At 50.3% G+C, this 23,547-nt stretch overlaps 1 protein-coding gene across 1 annotated transcript in view; it reads right to left on the bottom strand.

Moving 5' to 3' along the window:
• Positions 1-23,547, bottom strand: part of LOC123518795 (DNA replication licensing factor mcm2-like) — a 35,216-nt gene that overhangs the window by 2,796 nt on the left and 8,873 nt on the right. The window contains exons 11-12 of the mRNA XM_045279798.1: positions 16,535-16,699; positions 12,822-12,983 (exon numbers count right to left, since the gene is read on the bottom strand). Of these exons, the coding sequence (XP_045135733.1) occupies positions 12,822-12,983; positions 16,535-16,699 (327 nt within the window). The remainder of the gene's footprint in view (positions 1-12,821; positions 12,984-16,534; positions 16,700-23,547) is intronic.

The raw sequence follows: 23,547 nt of genomic DNA, 5'->3' as shown, positions 1-23,547 counted from the left end.
ATCTGAGTTTGGTGAGTTTGCATTTTCTTGACATGAAAGTGCAAAACGTTCCTACATTTACATCAAATTCAAATGCCCAAAATGAGAGAGAGAGAGAGAGAGAGAGAGAGAGAGAGAGAGAGAGAGAGAGAGAGAGAGAGAGAGAGAGAGAGAGAGAGAGAGAGAGAGAGAGAGAGAGAGAGAGAGAGAGAGAGAGAGAGAGAGAGAGAGAGAGAGAGAGAGAGAGAGAGAGAGAGAGAGAGAGAGAGAGAGAGAGAGAGAGAGAGAGAGAGAGAGAGAGAGAGAGAGAGAGAGAGAGAGAGAGAGAGAGAGAGAGAGAGAGAGAGAGAGGAGAGAGAGAGAGAGAGAGAGAGAGAGAGAGAGAGAGAGAGAGAGAGAGAGAGAGAGAGAGAGAGAGAGAGAGAGAGAGAGAGAGAGAGAGAGGAGAGGAGGAGAGAGAGAGAGAGAGGAGAGAGAGAGAGAGAGAGAGAGAGAGAGAGAGAGAGAGAGAGAGAGAGAGAGAGAGAGAGAGAGAGAGAGAGAGAGAGAGAGAGAGAGAGAGAGAGAGAGAGAGAGAGAGAGAGAGAGAGAGAGAGAGAGAGAGAGAGAGAGAGAGAGAGAGAGAGAGAGAGAGAGAGAGAGAGAGAGAGAGAGAGAGAGAGAGAGAGAGAGAGAGAGAGAGAGAGAGAGAGAGAGAGAGAGAGAGAGAGAGAGAGAGAGAGAGAGAGAGAGAGAGAGAGAGAGAGAGAGAGAGAGAGAGAGAGAGAGAGAGAGAGAGAGAGAGAGAGAGAGAGAGAGAGAGAGAGAGAGAGAGAGAGAGAGAGAGAGAGAGAGAGAGAGAGAGAGAGAGAGAGAGAGAGAGAGAGAGAGAGAGAGAGAGAGAGAGAGAGAGAGAGAGAGAGAGAGAGAGAGAGAGAGAGAGAGAGAGAGAGAGAGAGAGAGAGAGAGAGAGAGAGAGAGAGAGAGAGAGAGAGAGAGAGAGAGAGAGAGAGAGAGAGAGAGAGAGAGAGAGAGAGAGAGAGAGAGAGAGAGAGAGAGAGAGAGAGAGAGAGAGAGAGAGAGAGAGAGAGAGAGAGAGAGAGAGAGAGAGAGAGAGAGAGAGAGAGAGAGAGAGAGAGAGAGAGAGAGAGAGAGAGAGAGAGAGAGAGAGAGAGAGAGAGAGAGAGAGAGAGAGAGAGAGAGAGAGAGAGAGAGAGAGAGAGAGAGAGAGAGAGAGAGAGAGAGAGAGAGAGAGAGAGAGAGAGAGAGAGAGAGAGAGAGAGAGAGAGAGAGAGAGAGAGAGAGAGAGAGAGAGAGAGAGAGAGAGAGAGAGAGAGAGAGAGAGAGAGAGAGAGAGAGAGAGAGAGAGAGAGAGAGAGAGAGAGAGAGAGAGAGAGAGAGAGAGAGAGAGAGAGAGAGAGAGAGAGAGAGAGAGAGAGAGAGAGAGAGAGAGAGAGAGAGAGAGAGAGAGAGAGAGAGAGAGAGAGAGAGAGAGAGAGGTCACGCACGTGGTAGCTCCGTGTTTTCGTGGTGTTACAGTGGTTTAACAAAGTGCAGTGTTGTGAAAATTTCAGTGCTTGAAGTGCTAAGTGTCCTGGTGTCCATGTAAAAGTGTAAGGTGTGCTAAGCCTTGCAATAGTGTTGAAAAATCACTTGAAAAGAGTGTTTGTACCCGTGCAGTGACCGAGACCCGGGCCTGACCTGACGCGAGGCCTAAGGCAGCACACAGTTGCCAAATCTCTCCAAGGTAGTTTTTAAACAACCTGTATCTCTCTCCGTGGCTGGTTTGGCTTGACTTGTGGGAGAGGTAGTTAGTGTCGTGTGTTTTTTGTGCGCCTGTGGGGAAGTGCTTTGTGTTCTGTGCCAGTGTTCAGTGTCTGTGTTCACGAGTGTGTTAGTGTCGCACGTGTCGTTTAGAACCAACACTCGTTGTCGCCCCCACACCTGGCTCCCCAGGAATCACTTATCCTCTCCTCAATGTCTAGCCCCGCCCATCGCCCCATAGCCAGGCGAGACTTGCCTGGCTACCAGCCACAGAATTGGTGTTGCGTTTGTGGCAAAGCAACACTTAAGACTCAACACGTGAGCTGTGACGAGGAAACCTGCCGTAACCTTTGTCACAACAGCTGCCTTGGGGATACGCCAGTCTTCAAGTGTAGCTACACGGAGCAGCTACGACTCCAAGCAAACATCCCGGACCCCGTCACCTACATCATCGAGGAGACTGATACACCCCAACGCCACTACCGGACGATAGTGGGGAGAGTCAGTGGGAGGGCTTGAGAGAGGAGAGCTAGTTTCACTAGTTGAGAAGCTCACTGAGGAAGCCTCTCAACAAAACTGTGTGATTAAGTCCTCCAGGACGACCGAGACTTGATCATACAACACAGAGACGTGTTTGCTGCGGCTCTCAGAGTAGCAGACAGGCTGATAGCGTCAAAACAGCGCCAGACGCAAGTAGCCACACGCTCTCAGGCAGTCAGCGCCCACGCAGAGTCAATTGACGAACACTGGGAGGTGGTTTGTCAGGACTCTGAGAGGTGGAGGACGTGGTGGAGCTCGGATAAACCGCAACAGATCCGCCACGCAGCTGTTTTCTCAACTTCCACCTTCCCTTCGCCTGCCCGGGAAACAACGACCGCTCCGCCTACCTCCACTGCTTCCACCGCCACACAGAGCGACTGTGACACCTCCCCAGCGTCCACTGTCACCCTTCTGCCACACAGAGTGACTGCTCGGTACTCACTACCACGTCTACCGCCACACAGAGCAGCAGGGACTCTTCCTCCATAAACACAGCGAACGGAGTAGATCGCGGTGCCTCTGTTCGCCCACGAACCTCTCCTCAGACCACTTCAGGAGATTGGAGAAAAAAGAAATCTAAGAGGGAAGTGCAGCAGGACGCGAGGAAGGTGTCCAGCGAAGGACTGAGGACTCACCAGGCCACCAAGCAGACACAAAAGCGAGCCAAGGCAAAAGTGTGTGAGTACTGCTCACGGAAAGGACACACTTCTGCTACTTGCCACGCCAGAACTGACGATTTACGTCAGGAGCGTCTCCTACAGCGGCTCCTTACGGTGGAAAGACACACAGCCACACCCTTCCCACCTGCAGCGCCTCAGCCCGCCCACCACCTCACTTCATTTCAGTCCTTACCACAACCTCGCCCACTCCTTCCTCAGCCTGGTATCTGGAATCAGAGCCAGGGGCGGCAGTGGACCACCTCTTCACCAGTACCAGCAGTCGGCCGCGGACCCTAACCACCACCTCGGACTAGCAGGCCTCGCTCACTACCATCCCTCACCATGGTACAGCCAGCTTGCCCCGCCGCCAACTAAAGGTCGTCTCTAGCAACGTCCGTGGTCTCCGGACTAACCTTGCAGACTTATACCACAACTGTGTGCAACGACACAATGCAGACGTTGTTGTGGTGACAGAGACATGGCTGAACAGTGAGGTGGAGCCCACGTATGGCAGGATGCAGGGCTTCACCCACTGGGTGAGGAGGGACCGACAGGAGCGAACAGGAGGTGGAGTGGCTGTCTGCTTCAAGGAAGGAATGCAGGCCCAGCTACTCGACATAGACACGCCTCCACTGATGGAGATGATGTACTTCCGAGTAACGCTGGCAGACCGCTCAGCCCTCCTGCTGTGTGCCCTGTATCGCCCCCCGCGACAAGGGCCTGACTCACTCCTGTACCTGACTGAGACTTTAGACAACCTGATGATGGCACACAGCTGCAGCCACGTGCTGATTGTGGGGGATCTCAATCACCACCTGGAAAGAGACGCCTACGAGAATCTCCTGAGGTGCAGGGTCTGACAGATCATGTCACCTTCCCCACACATGAACGAGGAGGGACATTAGACCCTGTCATCTCAGACTACCAGGAGGACAAGCTTCAGTGTCATCAGCTGGGGCTCGTGGGCAGCTCTGATCATCACGCTGTACTGACACAGCTGGAAGTGGGCGTGGCTCAGGACGAGGCCACCACCCGCACCATCTGGCTGTGGAACAAAGCAGACTGGGCTTCCTGCGCCGCGACCTGACCCACACCCCATGGGCCACTCTGCTACAGGGAGGAGCAGAGAGTGAAGCACTTGCACTCACCTCTCACCTTCTCGCCCTCCAGAGACGCCACGTCCCACACAGGGAATACACCACCAGACCGACGGATCAGCCATGGTTTGGCTACCGTTGCCGTGTTGCTGCTGAGGCAAAGTATGCTGCCTGGCTCCGCTACAAGAGGAACCCGACTCGGCGCAACAAGGACCTGCATAGGGCTGCATGCAGGAGGATGGTGGTAACCAGCAAGTGGGCCTTAAAAAAGTGGGAGGAAAGCCTGCGCCGGAAACTGTGTGGCACTGGCGTAGGAAACAAAACTTGGTGGTCCCTTGTTAAGGACAAACAGGAACTGGCCACCAAGAATCCATCCCTCCCTCAGCAAGCAGGACGGTACTGTCGCCACCAGCAGTAAGGAGAGGGCACAGTTGCTGGCTTCCTTGTTTGCTGGAAAATGAAGGTGGGGAATCCACAGCAGCCACCGCCTCAGCTGGTCCAGCAATGTGAGAAGACTGTCACCATGGTGGAGGTGACGCATCAGCAGGTGAAGCGATTATTGCGGGGCTGGACACACAGAAAGCCACCGGCCCTGATGACATCAGCCCGCACCTGCTGAAGCGATGCTCCCAGGAACTGGCTGCCCCTCTCACCCAAGTTCACAACTTGTGTACGGGAAAACGTCTGGCCTTCAGTGTGGAAGGAGGCTCGAGTAGTTCCTGCACACAAAAAGCTCCAGGACGGACCCAAAAAACTACAGACCCATATCCCTGTTGTCAGTGGTGGGTAAAGTGTTTGAGAGGGTCGTGGCAGAGGTGGTGTGTAGCCATCTCAAGGACAATGCCCTCCTCTCAGACCAACAGTTTGGGTTCAGACCTGGAAGGTCAACCTCCGACCTAATGATGCTTCTCACCAGGCAGTGGCAGGACGCCCTCGACGACGGCAAGGACACTATAGTGGTTGCTTTGGACATAGCTGGAGCTTTTGATAAAGTATGGCACAACGGATTACTAGAAAAGCTTCGTGCTAAAGGCATCCAGGGTGGCTTGCTACGACTCCTGGGAAATTACCTGCAGGACAGAAGCCTCAAGGTGGTTGTCAACGGGCAAACATCTGAGTCCCTGCCTGTGGAGGCATCAGTGCCACAGGGTTCAATTCTTGGCCCACTCCTGTGGAATATCTACGTGGATGATCTTCTCCAGCTACTGCCAGGAGTCAAGGCCTATGCTGATGACTGCACCCTCTCCTATACCTATCCACGCCAGGACAGTGGGCGGGCTGCTGAGGCCATCAATCAGCAGCTACGAGTGATAGAGGAGTGGGGTGCTCGCTGGCAAGTGACATTCGCGCCGGAGAAGACACAGGCAATGGTTGTCTCGGTCCCCAGCCGCCATGGCAGCAATGGCAGGAAAGTTGTCTTTGGCTGCTGCTCTCCCACCCAAGATGACGTCAAGATACTTGGAGTGGAGGTGGATCGAGGGCTGAGGTTTGACAGCCATGTCAAAACCATTGCCAAGAGTGGCCTGGGACAGCAGCCCCAAGCTGAGCTACAGCGACAGCGGCATCAGGGCAGCAGTTGCAGCAGAGACAGCAGCGACAGCACCCAGACCTCACCAAGAAGCCCCTATCAACGTGCTGGACAGCTTGAGCACCGAAGGCGTGTTAGCTTACTGTGCTGCACAAAGCCCAGGTGCAGCAAATACCTCACCTCACGGCTCTACGGATACCCTGGAGGAGGAGTGAACGTACTACGAGAGCGGTAGTGTCCGACACCCTCCTCGAGGTGCCGAGGTGCCATTCTGTGAGGTGTCAGCGCTTCTCCCACAACACCGCGGTGTTGTGGAACGCCTTCACCTCAGTAATAGACGTCTCCAGCATGTCCACCCAGCAGGTGAAGTGTGCTGCCCACGCCTGGTTACGGACACATCCGCCTGATAGTGACAGTGACAGGTGATAAAATGGCAGTGTCCACCAGCCTGCAATCCACCTGACAGTGACAGTGGAGGAAAATAGTATGCCTGACAGTGACAGTGAAACACAGTGACGTGGGATGTGCGTGTGCCTGACATGACAGTGCTGATCAGTGGCGAGGGAGGTGCGCAACTGACAGTGACAGTTTTATGACACTCGCCACAATGCCGTCCCCGGAGCAGCTTTAGAATGAGCGTCACATGCCAGTGCACGCCTAGCTCACGAACTCAGCTCCAACTGTAAACATACTTACGTAAAATATGAATGTTATGTGCATTAAGTTTAAATAAAAAAAAAGAGAGAGAGAGAGAGAGAGAGAGAGAGAGAGAGAGAGAGAGAGAGAGAGAGAGAGAGAGAGAGAGAGAGAGAGAGAGAGAGGGAGAGAGGAGAGAGAGAGAGAGAGAGAGAGAGAGAGAGAGAGAGAGAGAGAGAGAGAGAGAGAGAGAGAGAGAGAGAGAGAGAGAGAGAGAGAGAGAGAGAGAGAGAGAGAGAGAGAGAGAGAGAGAGAGAGAGAGAGAGAGAGAGAGAGAGAGAGAGAGAGAGAGAGAGAGAGAGAGAGAGAGAGAGAGAGAGAGAGAGAGAGAGAGAGAGAGAGAGAGAGAGAGAGAGAGAGAGAGAGAGAGAGAGAGAGAGAGAGAGAGAGAGAGAGAGAGAGAGAGAGAGAGAGAGAGAGAGAGAGAGAGAGAGAGAGAGAGAGAGAGAGAGAGGAGGAGAGGGAGGGAGAGAGAGAGAGAGAGAGAGAGAGAGAGAGAGAGAGAGAGAGAGAGAGAGAGAGAGAGAGAGAGAGAGAGAGAGAGGGGGGGAGGGGAGAGCTTCGAACGAACCCTCTGGAGCTGGGAGGCTGCCGACTGGGACGCCTTTCGTGCCGCACTGAGGACTACAGAGTGGGGAGGAGTGCTGCGTGGCGACGCCAACCAGCAGGTGAGGCAACTCACCGAGCTGCTTCACAACATGCAGGTCTGCTGGGTGCCGCACTCGGTCCATAAAACAAAGGCATCAGATCAGCCTTGGTTTGGTCCTGCTTGCGTTGCCACGTCAGATGCCAAATACAAAGCCTGGCGTGCTCTCAAGAGGCACCCAACGGCCAGAAACAGGCTGAGGCACCAAGCGGCAACAGGGCATATGAATGCCACGCAAGCATGGGCTATAGAGCAGTGGAGGGCGAACCTGAAAAACAAACTAAGGGGAGGCCAGGTTGGCTGCAAGCAGTGGCGGAGCCTTGTCAAAGACAAGCAGGGTGAGTCGCGGGGCACCTCCGTCCCTGCACTCCACCAGGCAGACGGCAGCTTCGCCCACAGTGCAAGTGACAAGGCAGACCTCCTGGCCAAGCACTTCGCTGAAAAGATGTGCATCCCCGACCCCGAAAGACCCTCTCCGCTGCTGCCTCAAATAGTGAAAGAGACACTAGTGAAAGTGATAACAAGTGAAGTGGAAGTGCGAGCGATTCTCGAAAGTTTGGATGAGAACAAAGCTATGGGGCCTCAGGACATCAGCCCGCGCATTCTACGCCAGTGTGCTGCTGAGCTGGCACACCCCCTCATTTCCCTCTTCAATCACTGCCTCGCCACCTCCACATGGCCTGAAATGTGGAAAGGGAGCAGTGTGGTGCCTCTTCACAAGAAGAACTCCAAGGCAGAGGCAAAAAATTACAGACCCGTGTCCTTGCTGCCTGTGCTGAGCAAAGTGCTGGAAACAATTGTGGCCTCACGAGTGACGCAGCATCTCGAGCGCCACCACCTGCTGAGCAACAGGCAGTTTGGGTTCAGGCAAGGGAGGTCGGCAGCAGACCTGCACCTGCTCCTCTCCACGAAGTGGAGTGAGGCCCTAGGGCCTAGACCAAGGCAAGGCCACAGCAGTAGTGGCTCTTGATATCGAAGCTGCGTTTGGCAGAGTTTGGCATGCAACGCTCATCACCAAGCTCCGCGCTGTAGGCGTGGATGGAGCACTCCTCCAGCTCCTAGAAAATTACTTGAGAGCCAGGCACCTCAAAGTAATTATCAATGGGCGGGAATCAAAACCACAGCCCATAAGGGGAGGCGTTCCTCAAGGGAGCTGCCTCGGCCCTTTGCTGTGGAGTGTGTATATCAATGATCTGCTACACCTCGTTCCTGCAGCGAAGGCGTTTGCAGATGATATAACACTATCCCACAGCTACGGACTGGAGGAGGAAGCTGCAGCCACCTGTGACATCAACGCCACCTTGAGCCGCATCGCAGCCTGGGGAAGGAAGTGGCAAGTTAAGTTTGCTGCTCACAAAACCCAGCTGCTAAGCATCACCAGGACGAGTGAAGCCCTGCGCCTCGCCTTCAACGGGGAGACACTGACGCCGCGGGAGGAGGTGGAGGTGCTGGGGGTAACTTACGACCGTAAGTTAACTTTCAGGACCCACTTGGAGCGACTAGCTAGAGAGGCCTCAGGGAAGCTGGCATCCCTGAGGAGAATCTCATACCTTCTGGACGCTAAAGGACTGGAGTTGCTCTACAAGTCGTAGGTCCGCTCCTCCTTGGAATACGCCTGCCTTGCCTGGGGCGGCGCGACAAGCAAACATCTCGCTCTCCTGGACAAGGTTCAGGACCGAGTGGCGAGGCTCATCAGGGAGAGTGAGCTCGGCTTCCACCCTACACTGCACACCCTCCAACACCGGCGGGACGTGGCAGGCCTCACCGTCATGTTCAAAGTGCAGCAGCAGAGGGTGGCTCACCTGCATGAACTCCAGCAGCCTGCCCGACAGGCCGAGATTGCCACCAGAACCGTCATCCGTGCCCCTGGGGAGCTGCTCCAGCCCAGGTGCAGAACGTGGCACCAACAAAGGCAGTTCCTCAACATGTATATCGGCTTGTGGAACGCTTTTGTTGCTGTGCAAGTGAGTGTAGAGGGCTGCTGGTCCACGCAGCAGTTCAAGTGTACAGTGAATGAGTGGCTGCTACGAACAGATAGACAGAGGCAGGCTTTTGGATAGAAGGCATTAACTGTGACTTCTTTAGCCTAATATTGTACGAAAGTATGTAATGTATAATGTACAAAACTCTGTATATCTATGTAAATTGGTATAAATAAAAGAGAGAGAGAGAGAGAGAGAGAGAGAGAGAGAGAGAGAGAGAGAGAGAGAGAGAGAGAGAGAGAGAGAGAGAGAGAGAGAGAGAGAGAGAGAGAGAGAGAGAGAGAGAGATAACTGGATAAAAGAAATAGTCTACACCTATACCATTAGAATTCTTTGGATGTCAAATTTGATGGCGGTACAATTAAAAAAATTAAATGTAAATATAAAGTGACAAAAGACCGAATATTTAGCAATAATAAACAGATAAAAATCGTTCTCTCCTGGCAACTGCTTTGTGGCTATGTATGAAAAGAATAAAACAGTTTTTTTTTTTTTTTTACGTAGGGAAGAGGTCCAGCCAAGGGCAAAAAAAAAAAAAAAAAAAAAAAAAAAGTTAGAAAAAGGCCCACTTGAGTGCTGGCTCTCCAAAGAGTAGAAAAAGTGCCAAAACCATCAGCCAGAATTAGGGGAGCAAATGCCTCCATACCTCCCTCTTAAAAGAAGACAAGTTGTAGGAATTTGGAAATACAGATGCAGGGAGGGAGTTCCAGAGTTTACCAGTGAAAGGGATGAATGATTGAGCGTACTGGTTAACTCTTGCATTAGAGAGTTGGACAGAATAGGGATGAGAGGAAGAAGAAAGCCTTGTGCAGCGTGGCCGCAGGAGGAGGGAAGTCAAGCAGTTAGCAAGATCAGTAGAACAGTTACCATGAAAATAGCGATAAAATATAGAAAGGGATGCAACATTTCGGCGGTGAGAAAGAGTGAAGACAGTTAGTCAGAGGAGGGGAGTTGATGAGACGAAGAGCTTTCGATTCCACCCTATCAAGCAAAGCTGTGTGACTGGAACCCCACCAAACATGCGAAGAGTACTCCATACAGGGACGGATAAGGCCCTTATACAGAGTAAGCAGTTGGAGGGCGAGAAAACTGGTGGAGACGCCTCAGAACACCTAACTTCATAGAAGCTGTTTTAGCAAGAGATGAGATGTGAAATTTCCAGTTAAGATTATGAGCAAAGGACAGACCGAGGATATTCATTGTGGAAGAGGAAGACAGTTGAGTGTCATTGAAGAAGAGGGGATAGTTGTCTGGAAGGTTGTGTCGAGTTGATAGATGGAGGAATTGAGTTTTTGAGGCATTGAAAACTACTAGATTTTCTCTGCCCCAATCGGAAATTTTAGAAAGATCGGAAGTCAGGCGTTCCGTGGCGTCCCCGCGTGATCTGTTAATTTCCTGAAGGGTTGGACGTCTCTGAAAGAACATGGAAAGATGTAGGGTGGTATCATCAGCGTAGGAGTGGATAGGGCAAGAAGTTTGGTTAAGAAGGTCATTAATGAATAATAGAAAGAGAGTGGGTGACAGGACAGAACCCTGAGGAACACCACTATTAATAGGTTTAGGAGATGAACAGTAGCCATCTACCACAGCAGCAATAGAGCGGTCGGAAAGGAAACTTGAGATAAAGTTGCAGAGAGAAGGATAGAAGCCATAAGAGGGCAGTTTTGAAATCAAAGCTTTATGCCAGACTCTATCAAAAGCTTTTCATATGTCTAACGCAACAGCAAAAGTTTCACCGAAATCTCTGAAAGAGGATGACCAAGACTCAGTAAGGAAAGCCAGAAGATCACCAGTAGAGCGACCTTGACAGAAGCCATACTGGCGATCAGACAGAAGATTGTGAAGTGACAGATGTTTGAGAATCTTCCTATTCAGGATAGATTCAAAAACTTTAGACAAGCAAGAGATTAAAGCTATAGGATGGTAGTTTGAGGGATTAGAACGGTCACCCTTTTTAGGAACAGGCTGAATGTAGGCGAACTTCCAGCAGGAAGGAAAGGTAGAAGTCAATAGACAAAGTTGGAAGAGTTTGGCCAGGCAAGGTGCAAGCACAGAAGCACAGTTTTTGAGAACAATAGGAGGGACCCCATCAGGTCTGTAAGCCTTCCGATGATTTAGGCCAGCAAGGGCATGGAAAACATCATTACGAAGAATTTTGATTGTAGACATGAAATAGTCAGAGGGAGGAGGAGAGGGAGGGACAAGCCCAGAATCGTCCAAGGTGGAGTTGTGAGCAAAGGTTTGAGAAAAGAGTTCAGCTTTAGAGACAGAAGAGATGGCAGTGGTGCCATCAGGATGAAATAAAGGAGGGAAAGATGAAGAAGTGAAGTTATTTAAGATGTTTTTGGCTAGATGCCAGAAGTCACGAGGAGAGTTTGAGTTTGAAAGATTTTGACATTTCCTATTTATGAAAGAGTGTTTGGCAAGTTGAAGAACAGACTTGGCATGATTCCGGGCAGAGATATAAAGTGCATGAGATTCAGGAGATGGAAGGCTCAAGTACCTTTTGTGGACAACCTCTCTATCATGTATAGCACGAGAACAGGCTGAGTTAAACCAAGGTTTAGAAGGTTTAGGTTGAGAAAAGAATGAGGAATGTACGCCTCCATGCCAGATACTAACACCTCTGTTATGCGTTCAGCACAAAGAGATGGGTCTCTGACACGGAAGCAATAATCATTCCAGGGAAAATCAGCATAATATCTCCTCAGGTCCCCCCAACTGGCAGAGGCAAAACGCCAGAGGCACCTTCGCTTTGGGGGATCCTGCGGAGGGATTGGAAAAATAGGACAAGATACAGAAATGAGATTGTGATCGGAGGAGCCTAACAGAGATGAAAGGGTGACAGCATAAGCAGAAGGGTTAGAGGTGAGGAAGAGATCAAGAATGTTGGGCGTGTCTCCAAGACGGTCAGGAATACGAGTAGGGTGCTGCACCAGTTGCTCTAGGTCATGGAGGATAGCAAAGTTGAAGGCTAGTTCACCAGGGTGGTCAGTGAAGGGAGAGGAAGGCCAAAGCTGGTGGTGAACCTTGAAATCTCCAAGAATGGAAATCTCAGCGAAAGGGTAGAGGGACAGAATGTGCTCCACTTAAGAAGTTAAGTAGTCGAAGAAATTACTATAGTCAGAAGAGTTAGGGGAGAGATAAACAGCACAGATGAATTTAGTTTGAGAGTGACTGTTAAGTCGTAGCCAGATGGTGGAAAATTCGGAAGACTCATGAGTGTGGGCACGAGAGCAAGTTAAGTCGTTGCGTACATAACCGCAACATCCAGCTTTGGAATGAAAATGAGAATAGAAAAAGTAGGAGGGAACAGAGAAGGGGCTACTGTCTGTTGCCTCAGACAGCTGTGTTTCGGTGAGGAAAAGAAGATGAGGTTTAGTAGAGGAGAGGTGGTGTTCCACAGATTGAAAATTAGATCTAAGACCGTGAATGTTGCAGAAGTTAATGTAGAAAAAGTTGAGGGAGGTGTCAAGGCATTTGTGGTCTTCAACAGGAGAGTCCCATTTTTCTTTTAAATTTTGATTTGGAGTGAAGGGTGTATGTGTGGTAAGTGCATGTAGTTTTGTGTGAAGAAGGAGAGCTGTCTTTAGAGGGTAGGCTGTGACTACCCCCTTGAGTTGTGAGACACAAAGGGAAACATTCAACGAGATCACCACTAGCTTTAATGGAAGGTTCACAGCACCTCCTAAACTAGTGCTATTAGATCTCATTGGGAGTAAGTTATTGTTTCGGTAGGTGTCTACTACCTCCTCTTATACATGACTAGCAAATACATTGATGGAATGAAGTGAAAATAGATTAGCCAGGGTATTGGTAGGTTAAACAAAGCACTAAATACAGACTGGCATAAAATGGTGTTCAAAAAAATATAGTAATATAAGTAAACAAATTATGGATAAGTTTATGAAAGCATCAAGCTATCAAATATATACTAAAGCAAAGAGTTACCGATGGAAACGCAGCCACATCAGCAGCAGTAGCCAGTGGGTGATGGCGGACATGTGAACCAACAACAAAACGTGCCAAGTGTTCATCCTGGAGTGGGTCCACAATGTCACGCACCACACACAGGATGTCAAAACGGGAAAGAATGGGCTCCGATAGATCAACCTAAGGAAGAAAGCAACAAATATCAAGATTCTGAACCTTTGCACCTACACATCAATCTTAATTTCATGACAATTTGCATAATCTCTATAAACCAAGTCACCAGCTTGCCATCTACAACCTCATCATTACCAAAACCACAGATAAGAAATATGGTAGCTCTTTATTCATAAATACAAGAGATTATTTGTTATCTACAATATGACCTCAAACACTAGTCTTGCACTTGTACAAATGTACATTCTAATAATCATCCCATTAGAATCAATAATTGCTATCTCTCACACCATTTCTATACTTTTGCAATCCAGTTTTCCCTGCAATGTGAGATCCTGTATTATAAGATTTCTGAGATCAAATTTACAAAAGCATAACTTGCTCTCTATTTACCAACCCAACAAACAGAGCACAGAGGTTTCATACCAAGATATCCATCTTGAATAGTTTGTTTGATCTGCTGCAGTCTCTGACTAGACAGCCAGACGTTACCCCTGTGTGTGTGTGTGTGTATTTACCTAATTGTAACATACGGGAAAAGAGCTATGCTCGTGTTGTCCCGTCTCCATATCTATTAATGTCCAGCTTTTTCTTAAAATCATGAATATTCCTTGCGTTGACCACTTCCACGTCTAAACTATTCCATGCTTCCACCCTTCTATGAGGGAAGCTATATTTTTTCACATCTCTCCTATAAGTGGCCATTTTAGTTTTTCCCATGCCCTCTCGACATTCTTTCATTCCACATACACAGATCTTCCCTATCCATTTTTTCCATGCCAATCATCACTCTGTATATTGCTATCAGGTCTCCCTTTCTCTTCTGTTTTCCAGGGTCGGAAGTTGCATTCTTTTCAGTCTGTCTTCATAAGTCAAATCTCTTAAGTCAGGCACCATTTTGTTGCAGCCCTCTGTACTTTCTCTAGTTTCCTTATGTGTTTCTTTAAGTTCGAGCCCACTGTATTGTTGCATATTCAAGCCTCGGTCTTATCATTGCAGTAATTATTTTCTTCATCATTTCTTCATCTAAATATACAAACGCCACTCTTATGTTCCTCAATAAGTTCAATACTTCTCCAATTATTTTGTTTATATGTCTCTCTGGCGATAGGTCATTGGTAATTGTCACCCCAAGGTCTTTTTCTTCATGACTGGTTTTATGTCTTCATTTCCTATCTTGTACATACTCCTGATTCTTTTTCACTCTTGCCAAACTCTATTTTCTTGCATTTTGTCGTGTTGAACTCCATTTGCCATGTACAGCTCCATTTCCATATTCTGTCCAAGTCTTCCTGGAGTAGTTCGCAATCTTTGTCACATCTCACTTTTCTTAACAATTTTGCATCGTCTGCAAATAGGCTCACATAACTGGACACCCCATCCACCATGTCATTCATGTAGACCGCGAACATTACTGGTGCCAATACTGATCCCTGTGGAACTCCACTCTCCACCAAGCCCCATTCTGATGGTCTGTCCTTAATTATTGTTCTCATTTCTCTTCCTACCAAAAAGTCTTCCATCCATTTTAGTAAACTGCCATGCACTCCTCCTACCATTTCAAGTTTCCAGATCAGTCTCTGGTGTGGTACCTTATCAAAGGCCTTTTTTAAATCCAGATATATTCCATCAGCCCAACCATCTCTTTCCTGTATTACATCTATCACCCTCGAATAGTAACATATCAGGTTTGTCGTGCATGAACGCCCTTTTCTAAAACCAAATTGACACTCACAAAGAATGTCATTTTTCTCCAAGAAGTCTGTCCATCTATTCTTCACCACCCTCTCACACATTGGGACAATGTTAGCTCTTTTCCAGTCTTGGGGCACTACACCTTCCCTTAATGAGGTATCAATTACTTCACAAACTTTTTCTGCCAGTTGCTCCCTGCATTCTCTTAAAATCCATCCTGATACCCCATCAGGTCCCACAGCTTTTCTCACTTCTAAACTCCCCATCATATTCTTGATCTCCTCCACAGTTACTTGAAACTCCTTCATAATCCCTTTCTGTTCCATTACCAGTGGTTTGTCAAAAGCAGTCTCCTTTGTGAATACCTTCCGAAAGCATCCATTCATAGCCTCTGCCATTTCCCTGGGATCTTCACTGCATACTCCATTTACTTCTAAACTTTCAATACTTTCTCTATTTTTGATGTTGTTGTTCACATGTCTGTAAAAAAGCCTTGGTTGGTCTTTACATTTATCAATTATATCCTTTTCTTGTTTCTTTCTTTCTTCTCTTCTAATCAACACATATTCATTTCTTGCTCTTTTGTAACTTTCCCACTGCTTAATCCGTCTTTTCCTTCTCCACCTCTTCCATGCATCCTCTTTTCTTGTTCTAGCCTTTTCACATCTATCGTTAAACCAGTCCTGCTTTCCAACTTCTCTATGTTGTCTTATTGGTACAAATTTTTTCTCACCTTCTTTGTATATTTCTATAAATTCCTTCCACTTTTCATTTGCTCCCTTAGCACTCTTGAATTTCATCCAATTTGTCTCTTGAAAGAATTTCTTTAGGTTTCCAAAATCTGTCTTGGCATAATTCCATCTTCCCACTTTATATTCTTCATTTCTTCTAGATTTCTCTTCATCTATCACCTTGAACTCCAAAACTGTGTGTGTGTGTGTGTGTGTGTGTGTGTGTGTGTGTGTGTGTAATTCACTGTTTGATCTGCTGCAGTCTCTGACGAGACAGCCAGACGTTACCCTACGGAACGAGCTCAGAGCTCATTATTTCCGATCTTGGGATAGGTCTGAGACCAGGCACACACCACACACCAGGACAACAAGGTCACAACTCCTCGATTTACATCCCGTACCTACTCACTGCTAGGTGAACAGGGGCTACAGGTGAAAGGAGACACACCCAAATATCTCCACCCGGCCGGGGAATCGAACCCCGGTCATCTGGCTTGTGAAGCCAGCGCTCTAACCACTGAGCTACCGGGCTCTGTGTGTGTGTGTGTGTGTATATATATATATATATATATATATATATATATATATATATATATATATATATATATATATATATTGTATCATTAACATGATACAATGTTCTCATTTATACTGGTATAATTATGAATTAAGGTTGGTACTGTTTAGTGTTGGAAGGATTTGAATGGGTTTGTTTGCTGTTTCGATTCGGGTTTATATGTTCTGTAAGTAGGTTTGGTCAGCGATGCGGTGCAGTACAAAGACACAGTCGCCTCTTGGTTTTGGTGGGACACGGCCGTGGTGGCCAGAGTGGGGTGTGGTACAAGCCGGGTAATGGATTGGAGAGAATTCATCGGCCGACGGTAAGATTTAATTGTTTGTTATTATGTTGATTAGTTAGCTGTGTTATGCACTAGGGATACTTTGCTGTGATGATTGATGAGTGTTATGTACACGCTAGAGATACTTTGCTGTGATGATTGATGAGTGTTATGTACGCACTAGGGATACTTTGCTGTGATGATTGATGAGTGTTATGTTCACATGTATAGTTATGTTAGTGATAAGTGGTAGTGACAAGTGGTTTATTAGGCATAATACTTTCAGCCTTACATTTTCAGCAAAGGTCATTGATGGATCATATCTGCCTCCAATAGGATTTGCTGCAGCCATCACAGCACAGCGGGCTTGCAATGAGGTGACAATGCCAGCCTTGGAGATGGAGATGCTCTGCTGTTCCATAGCTTCATGTATGCTGGTACGGTCAGCATCATTCATCTGCAGGTAAGATATAATGTCAGCAAAGCTTGTATTGCCCTTTACACATAGTTTCACTCAGGCATCACCACTACATAGGATACGTTATGTACACTAGAGGAGGATTACGGAGAAGCATCAGAAAATGTGAAGAAAAATAATGTTAGAATCAGCAATATCAAAAACATTCGCTACCCTTTCATGATCTTTTTCAAACCAACCTAAATCTGACATATGTCACACTGACAATGAAGGCTAAGATCTTCATATTTATTCTGGCAAGGTCCACAATACTTATCATATGCAAACTCCTTTAACTTTTTCAGTAGTGCTCAATGTTGATGGCAGCTACAGAACTGAATGTGGAGGTACATTAACATCTAATTTTTAATACTAAAATTGATTTCTTCACTTACCTGTTTTTCATACAAATTATAGCAGTTCCACTGCTCCACATACCTTTTCACCGAGAAACCACCCGCTTTAGCGCTGCGCCTGGCAGCGCGGCGCTCATTGCTGCTGCCAGCACACTGCGTGGGCAACCGTCAGTTATTTCTCAAGGGAGAGAACCTGACTGGGGGAGGAAGGGAGGGCAGTGAAGTTTTGTATGAAAAACAGGTAAGTGAAGAAATCAATTTTAGTATTAAAAATTAGATTTCTGTCACAGACACCTGTTTTTCATACAAAATGTAGCAGACTCCAACATTGAAGGAGGCGGGAGTCAGAAGAAAGTGCCAGGCGTAGAGGGTGAAAACAAACTGTCCATATGTAGACACTAACCTCTTGGCTGAGGCCGGGCAGCATAGCGGTGCCAGCAGGCTCGGCTGAGGGTTTGGGAGGTCCTCCTAACCCGTGTGTCTAAAAGGGAGCAGGCCTTAGGGGTCAGGGGATGAGTGTTCCAGGAGCGTGCTCAATACCCTGACGCAGAGGAGAGAACCCGGCTACTGACCCAATCAACTAAGACGAGCAGTGTAAGTGAGCACTGGGGTGTTCACCTGAGGGAGCCGAAGCGTTACCCCAGAGCAAGGAGGACCTTGTGGTAGTTGTCAGCCCACAATGTGACCGGCTGCAACAACTGGACCCAGGGAAAAAACGTCGCCTTCCTTCCGCACTATATCGCGGAGATAATGGTCGGCAAAGACCGAGTGAGTCCTCCAGCGTGCTGCCTTCAGGATGGTCGGAACCGAGCAGTTTTCCCAGAGGAGCATGGAGGCAGCAATGCCACGGATGTCATGGGCACGGGCATTGACCTCGAGGCAGACAGAGTCAGAAATAGCCTCATGGGCAGACTTGATGGTATCCCTGAGGAAGTATGAGATGGCCGCTTTCGACATAGGTCGAGAAGGGCGTTTAACTGCAACAAACAGATTCCTGGGCCTTGTCTCTGAAGCAGTCCGTTGTAAGTAGTGGCAGAGAGCCCGAACAGGGCACAAAAAGCGCTCCTCATCCATGGAACCGAGAATGGAAGTAAGGCTCTTAATACGGAATTCCGGGCGTGCTGTGAACTCCGTATCCGTCTTAGCAATGAACTCAGGAGATAGCAGACCATAAGATCCTGTCCTTGCCAGCTAGTCCGGGAGGAGAGGGCCTGGATCTCCCTATCCTCTGCGCTGTAGCTAATGCCAGGAGAAAAGAGTCTTCCTGGTCAGGTCCCTGGAGGACGAGAGCCGAAGGGGCTCGAAGGGGGCCTTGGACAGGTAGCGAAGAACTACATCCAGGTTCCAGGAAGGACTAAGATTCCTAGTAGGTCTGCGGGGTTGAGAAGAGCACGCCTTGACAATAGCACTCAACACCCGGTCATTGTTGAGGTCCACGCCCCTGATTGCAAAGACTCCATTCAGCATGGCCTTATAACCCTTAATGGCAGAGGTAGAGATTGCAATCCTGGCGCAGGTGAACGAGAAAATCTGCGACCTTTTGGACCGTGGGATTGGAGACAGTGTGGCCGTGATCTTTGCACCACTTCCTGTACACCTTCCACTTGTGCTGATAGTTGGAAGCAGAGGAAGGCCTCTTGTCGTGAGATAAGAACTGGGCCACCTTAGAGGAGAAACCCCTGTGCCTCAGAAAGCGCTGGATAGTCTCCACCCTGTCAGCTGAAGCCCGGGGAGACCGATGTGGAACTTGTGGATGTGTGGCTGTCTCAATAGATCTTTGCGAAGAGGGAGGCGGCGGGGAGGCTCCACCGATGCCGCCAACAGATCTGGAAACCATTCCTTCTGAGGCCAGTAAGGGGCTATGAGGATGAGACGGTGTTCCGGGAAGCCCGGAGCTTGTTGAGAACTCTCCTGATGAGGGGGAAGGGTGGAAAGGCGTACAGATCCTGGTTGTCCCAATTGTAGAGGAAGGCGTCTGTGGCGATGGCCGCCGGATCCTGAAAGGGGGACACAAAGTTCGGAATCCGGTAATTGAGACGAGTGGCGAACAGGTCGACTGTCGGGTAGCCCCAGACCCGCCACAGCAGGTGACAAACATCCATATGTAAGGTCCACTCTGTGGACAGGGATTGGTGTCGGCGGCTGAGGCAGTCGGCCACCACATTGACTGAGCCCCTCACAAACTGGGGCAAGATCGACACTGCATGCGCTTCTGCCCAGTCGAGGACCTGGCGTGCCTCGAGGTTGAGAAGGATAGAGTGAGTACCCCTCCCTGTGCAGGTAAGCGAGGGCCGTGGTGTTGTCCGAGAAGACAGCGACAACTGAGCCCCTCACCACCTCCGTGAAGTGCTGGAGGCCGAGGCGGATCGCACGGAGTTCTAAAACGTTCACGTGGAGCGTCTGTTCCTGGATGTTCCACAGGCCACTCACAGAAGCCTGGAGGAGCGACGCACCCCAGCCGACTGTAGAGGCATCCGTGTAGAGAAGGTGGTCCGGAATGGCAACCTGAAGAGGCTGACCCTGCCCCAAGTTCTCGTCCTCCAGCCACCATTCCAGGTCCTGACGTGAAGCACTGTCCCAGCTGACCGGATGGTCGTCTAGCATCGACCACCTGTCCCATTGCTGGTTCAGTTGGATCTGCAGGAGACGCGTCCGCCTCCTGGATCCCGGCACTAGATGTATGAGGGAAGACATGTGCCCCAGAAGTCTCAACCAGTGCTCCGCTGGGGGACGGGCAACTGAGGAAGGAGCGGAGTAAATCCTGGAGGCCTCGAATCCTCCCCTGGGTCGGGAAAACCCTCAAAAGAGGGGAGCGAATCACCATCCCGAGGAAGGTCTTCTCCTGTGCAGGGGTCAGGGATGACTTCTCCCAATTTACTCGGATGCCCAGGTCCGAGCAGAGCCTGAGCAGACAAGCTGTGGCGTGTCGAGCTTCTACCGCTGAAGAGGCCAGTACCAACCAGTCGTCGAGGTAGCGAAGGATGCGGAAGCCCGACGATGGAACTCCGCCGAGACAGGAGCCATCAGACGAGTGAAAACCTGCGGAGCAGTGGAGAGACCGAAGCAGAGGACTCGAAACTGAAAGTGGTACCCCTCCCACACAAAGCGCAGGAACTGACGGCTGTGGGGATGAATGGGCACCTGAAGATATGCGTCCTGAAGGTCCAGTGACACCATCCAGTCGTCCTGTCGGATGGCCGACATTACCGTCCGGACAGTCTCCATCCTGAATTTGGTGGTGACGACGTACTTGTTGAGGAGGAGAGGTCGATGATGGGCGGAACCCGCCTGTGGCCTTTGGAACGACAAACACATGGCTGTAGAAACCTGGGGAGGGAGGCGCTTCCTCTATTGCCCCTTTTGTCCTGAGACGCTGGAGCTCCATCTCGAGGGCGAGACCCTTGGGTGACCCTGGGGCATAACCCCTGCGATCCTCAAAAAGAGTGGTCAGGGGTGGAGGGGAAGAGAAGGGGATCTGGTAGCCTTCCCACAGAACGCTGAGGACCCATTCCTCTGCCCCGATCTTGAGCCAACCTTCCCAGCAAAGGGCCAGACAGCCCCCCACCACCCCATGGTGAGAAAGACTGTCATTTCCGAAAGGGCTTACCCCTCCGTCCTCCTGACTGCCCACTAGGGTGGGCAGAGAGCGGTCCGGAAGATCCACCCCGAGGATTCCCAAGACGAGGGCGAACTTGTGCTCGCCGGGGAGGAGCAGCCGGAGGCCTCGAGGCTGAGGGGGCAGGAAGATGAGAACCGCGCTCCACCAAGGGAGTACCGGTGGCCGGACGTGGACGAGCCAGGGCCCTGAGAGCAGTCTCATGGAGAGTCATGGCAGCATTACTCTTGGAAGACTGGAATGCCTCCTGCAGCTTGGCCTCATCAAAGAGGAGAGGAGAAAAGATGGGGGACCGTCTAAGGATGCCCTTCTCCACCTGAGAGAAGGTGGGTCTGAGGTGGGCAATGTAGGACTCCCTTCTCCAGGCCCGAAGATTGGCATTGACGTAAGTAGAATCACGGCAGATGTCATTCAAGGCCATACGAACAGCCTTAAAGAGCTGTCCCTCTAAATCCAACAGGTGTGAGGGGAGATGCGGTACCGTCAGTAGGTGAAGGGCACCTAAGCACCAAAAGAGTAGTTGAGTGCGTCCAGAGAACGACCAACCACTCCCTCCATCCTGGCGACCTCCTGCTGGTCACGGATAACCCTCGGCTCACGGGAGTCCGAGTTCAAGGCATGGTGCAAGTCTTGGTTAACGGCAGTAGCCTTCCCTGAGCCTTCCTGGTCCAATACTGCGTACATCCTGGCAAACCTGCCTGAAGGATAACCAAGAGAAGCCAGCTTCCTGTCATTGGCCTTCAGGTAAGCATTGTTGGCTTGCTCCCTGAAGAACTGGAGGGGTTGAGCCCTAGCGAGGAGAATTGGCCCTCCCTGTGACTCAGGTGCACCAGCTCCGGGCGCACGAGGACCCTCTTGCTCAAGCCTTTGGCCCCTCGCATCCTCAAACACTGAATTGATGTAATCCATCATGCGATGGTATATGGAGGCCGATGGGGGCTGGGTCTCATGCTCCTTCAGCCCCCCGGGGATGTGGAGGGATGGGGCAGGTCCTGGAGACAAGGAGGCCAGGCCCTGCCACCCCAAACAAGAAGGCCGGGGGGAACCATGGAGTACCTGTCTATCAGTGCTATCCATGAGGAGGTCACTACCCCGGAGACGGGCAGTCCGGAGGGTGCCTCCAGGAGCGGAGACGCCAGCCTCAGAGGGGAAGCGCACACCTCGAGGGGAGAGGAGGTCCTGGCGCCTCTCTGGCGTAAGACAGTGGGTTTGGTGGGACGTAGGGGGGTCGGCTGACTCTGAGCCCCTAGCGGCCGAAAGGACATAGGTGGCAGCCCGTGGAAAGGGCGTGGGCAAGCCACCTGGTAGGCGAAGGGGCAGAGCATCACCCTTGCCTGGGCCCTCACCCTGGGCCTTGGGGGAGGGGCCAGGAGCAGTGCACTGGTCCACCCTCTCCCTGTCCCCCCACCGACCGGGCCTGGGAAGGAGCCAGGGCACCGGTCACCACTGAGGTGGGGCGGGACTTCTTGATCCTTCTAGCGTCATCCTTAGGAGGATGAGAACGCTTGGAAGCCACCTCAAGCCCCCGGACGGCCCCCTGGCCCCCTGACTTGATGTGACTGCACACACCTTTTTGCGTCAGGACTCTGGGGGGGCAGGACACTGAACTTCATCAGGTCTCTGTCCGAGGACGAGGGGAGAGCTGAAAGAGGTGGGTCAGTAGCCAGGGAAGACACAGGGTTATGTAACTCTCCCAACCGTGAAGACACCAGGCTGTCAACAGAAGCAAGGAGTTGCTCCTGCCAGGATTCCAAAAACAGGGAAAGATCTATAGAGACTGGAGGCTTAGACCCCTGCTGAGAAGCTGAATCATCAGCAGTGAGCTCATCCTGAGAAATTACACTGCCTGCCTGAAGGGCAACACCTCCAACAGAACCAGCAGAGGAGACCTGAGAGCTAGAATCCCCAGACATATGGCTCGTGTCACTGCTGATACCAGACCGGGTAAGAGAGCCCTTAGACTTACCCTTTAAGTTAGCTTTAGCCTCCGCTTGCGCCTCAACCCGCATTGATACTTGTAGGCGGTAAGAATCTTATCCTTGCTCCAGCCAGAACACTCATCACACCTCTTACCTAGGCTGCAGAACTCCCTGCACTTGATACAGACCGAATGAGGATCATGGAGGACACTACCCAAGACCCTGGAACAGTCAGGCCTAGAGCAAATCCGCCTCGTGGGCTGTGGCGAAGGAGACGTAAACACTGCAGGACCGGCAGGGGCGTCCATATGGCTGGCCAAAACACCCTCCAGGACAGGAACAGACAGCCCCGGAGACACAGGAACATCACTAGAATCTTCCTCCATAGAAACAGGAGGAGAAAAGAAGGCAAAAAAAAGCGAGGAGGAAAGGAAGCAGCAGCGGAAACGCAGGTCTACTCGCTCTACGCGCCGAGAAATAACTGACGGTTGCCCACGCAGTGTGCTGGCAGCAGCAATGAGCGCCGCGCTGCCAGGCGTAGCGCTAAAGCGGGTGGTTTCTCGGCGAAAAGGTATGTGGAGCAGTGGAACTGCTATATTTTGTATGAAAAACAGGTGTCTGTGACAGAAATATACACCCACACACACACCGCGTAGTGTAATGGTTAGCACACTCGACTCACAATCGAGAGGGCCGGGTTCAAGTCCCGGAGGCAGCGAGGCAAATGGGCAAGCCTCTTAATGTGTAGCCCCTATTCACCAAGCAGTAAATAGGTACGGGATGTAACTCGAGGGGTTGTGGTCTGGCTTTCCCGGTGTGTGGAGTGTGTTGTGGTCTCAGTCCTACCCGAAGATCGGTCTATGAGCTCTGAGCTCGCTCCATAATGAGGAAGACTGGCTGGGTGACCAGCAGGCAACCGAGGTGAGGTGAGGTGAATTACAAAAAATAAAATAAATA

Source organism: Portunus trituberculatus, chromosome 44, assembly GCF_017591435.1.
Source record: "Portunus trituberculatus isolate SZX2019 chromosome 44, ASM1759143v1, whole genome shotgun sequence".
Taxonomy (NCBI): domain Eukaryota; kingdom Metazoa; phylum Arthropoda; class Malacostraca; order Decapoda; family Portunidae; genus Portunus; species Portunus trituberculatus.
The sequence above is the reverse complement of the archived record's forward strand: the minus strand, read 5'-3'. Positions and strand labels throughout refer to the sequence as shown.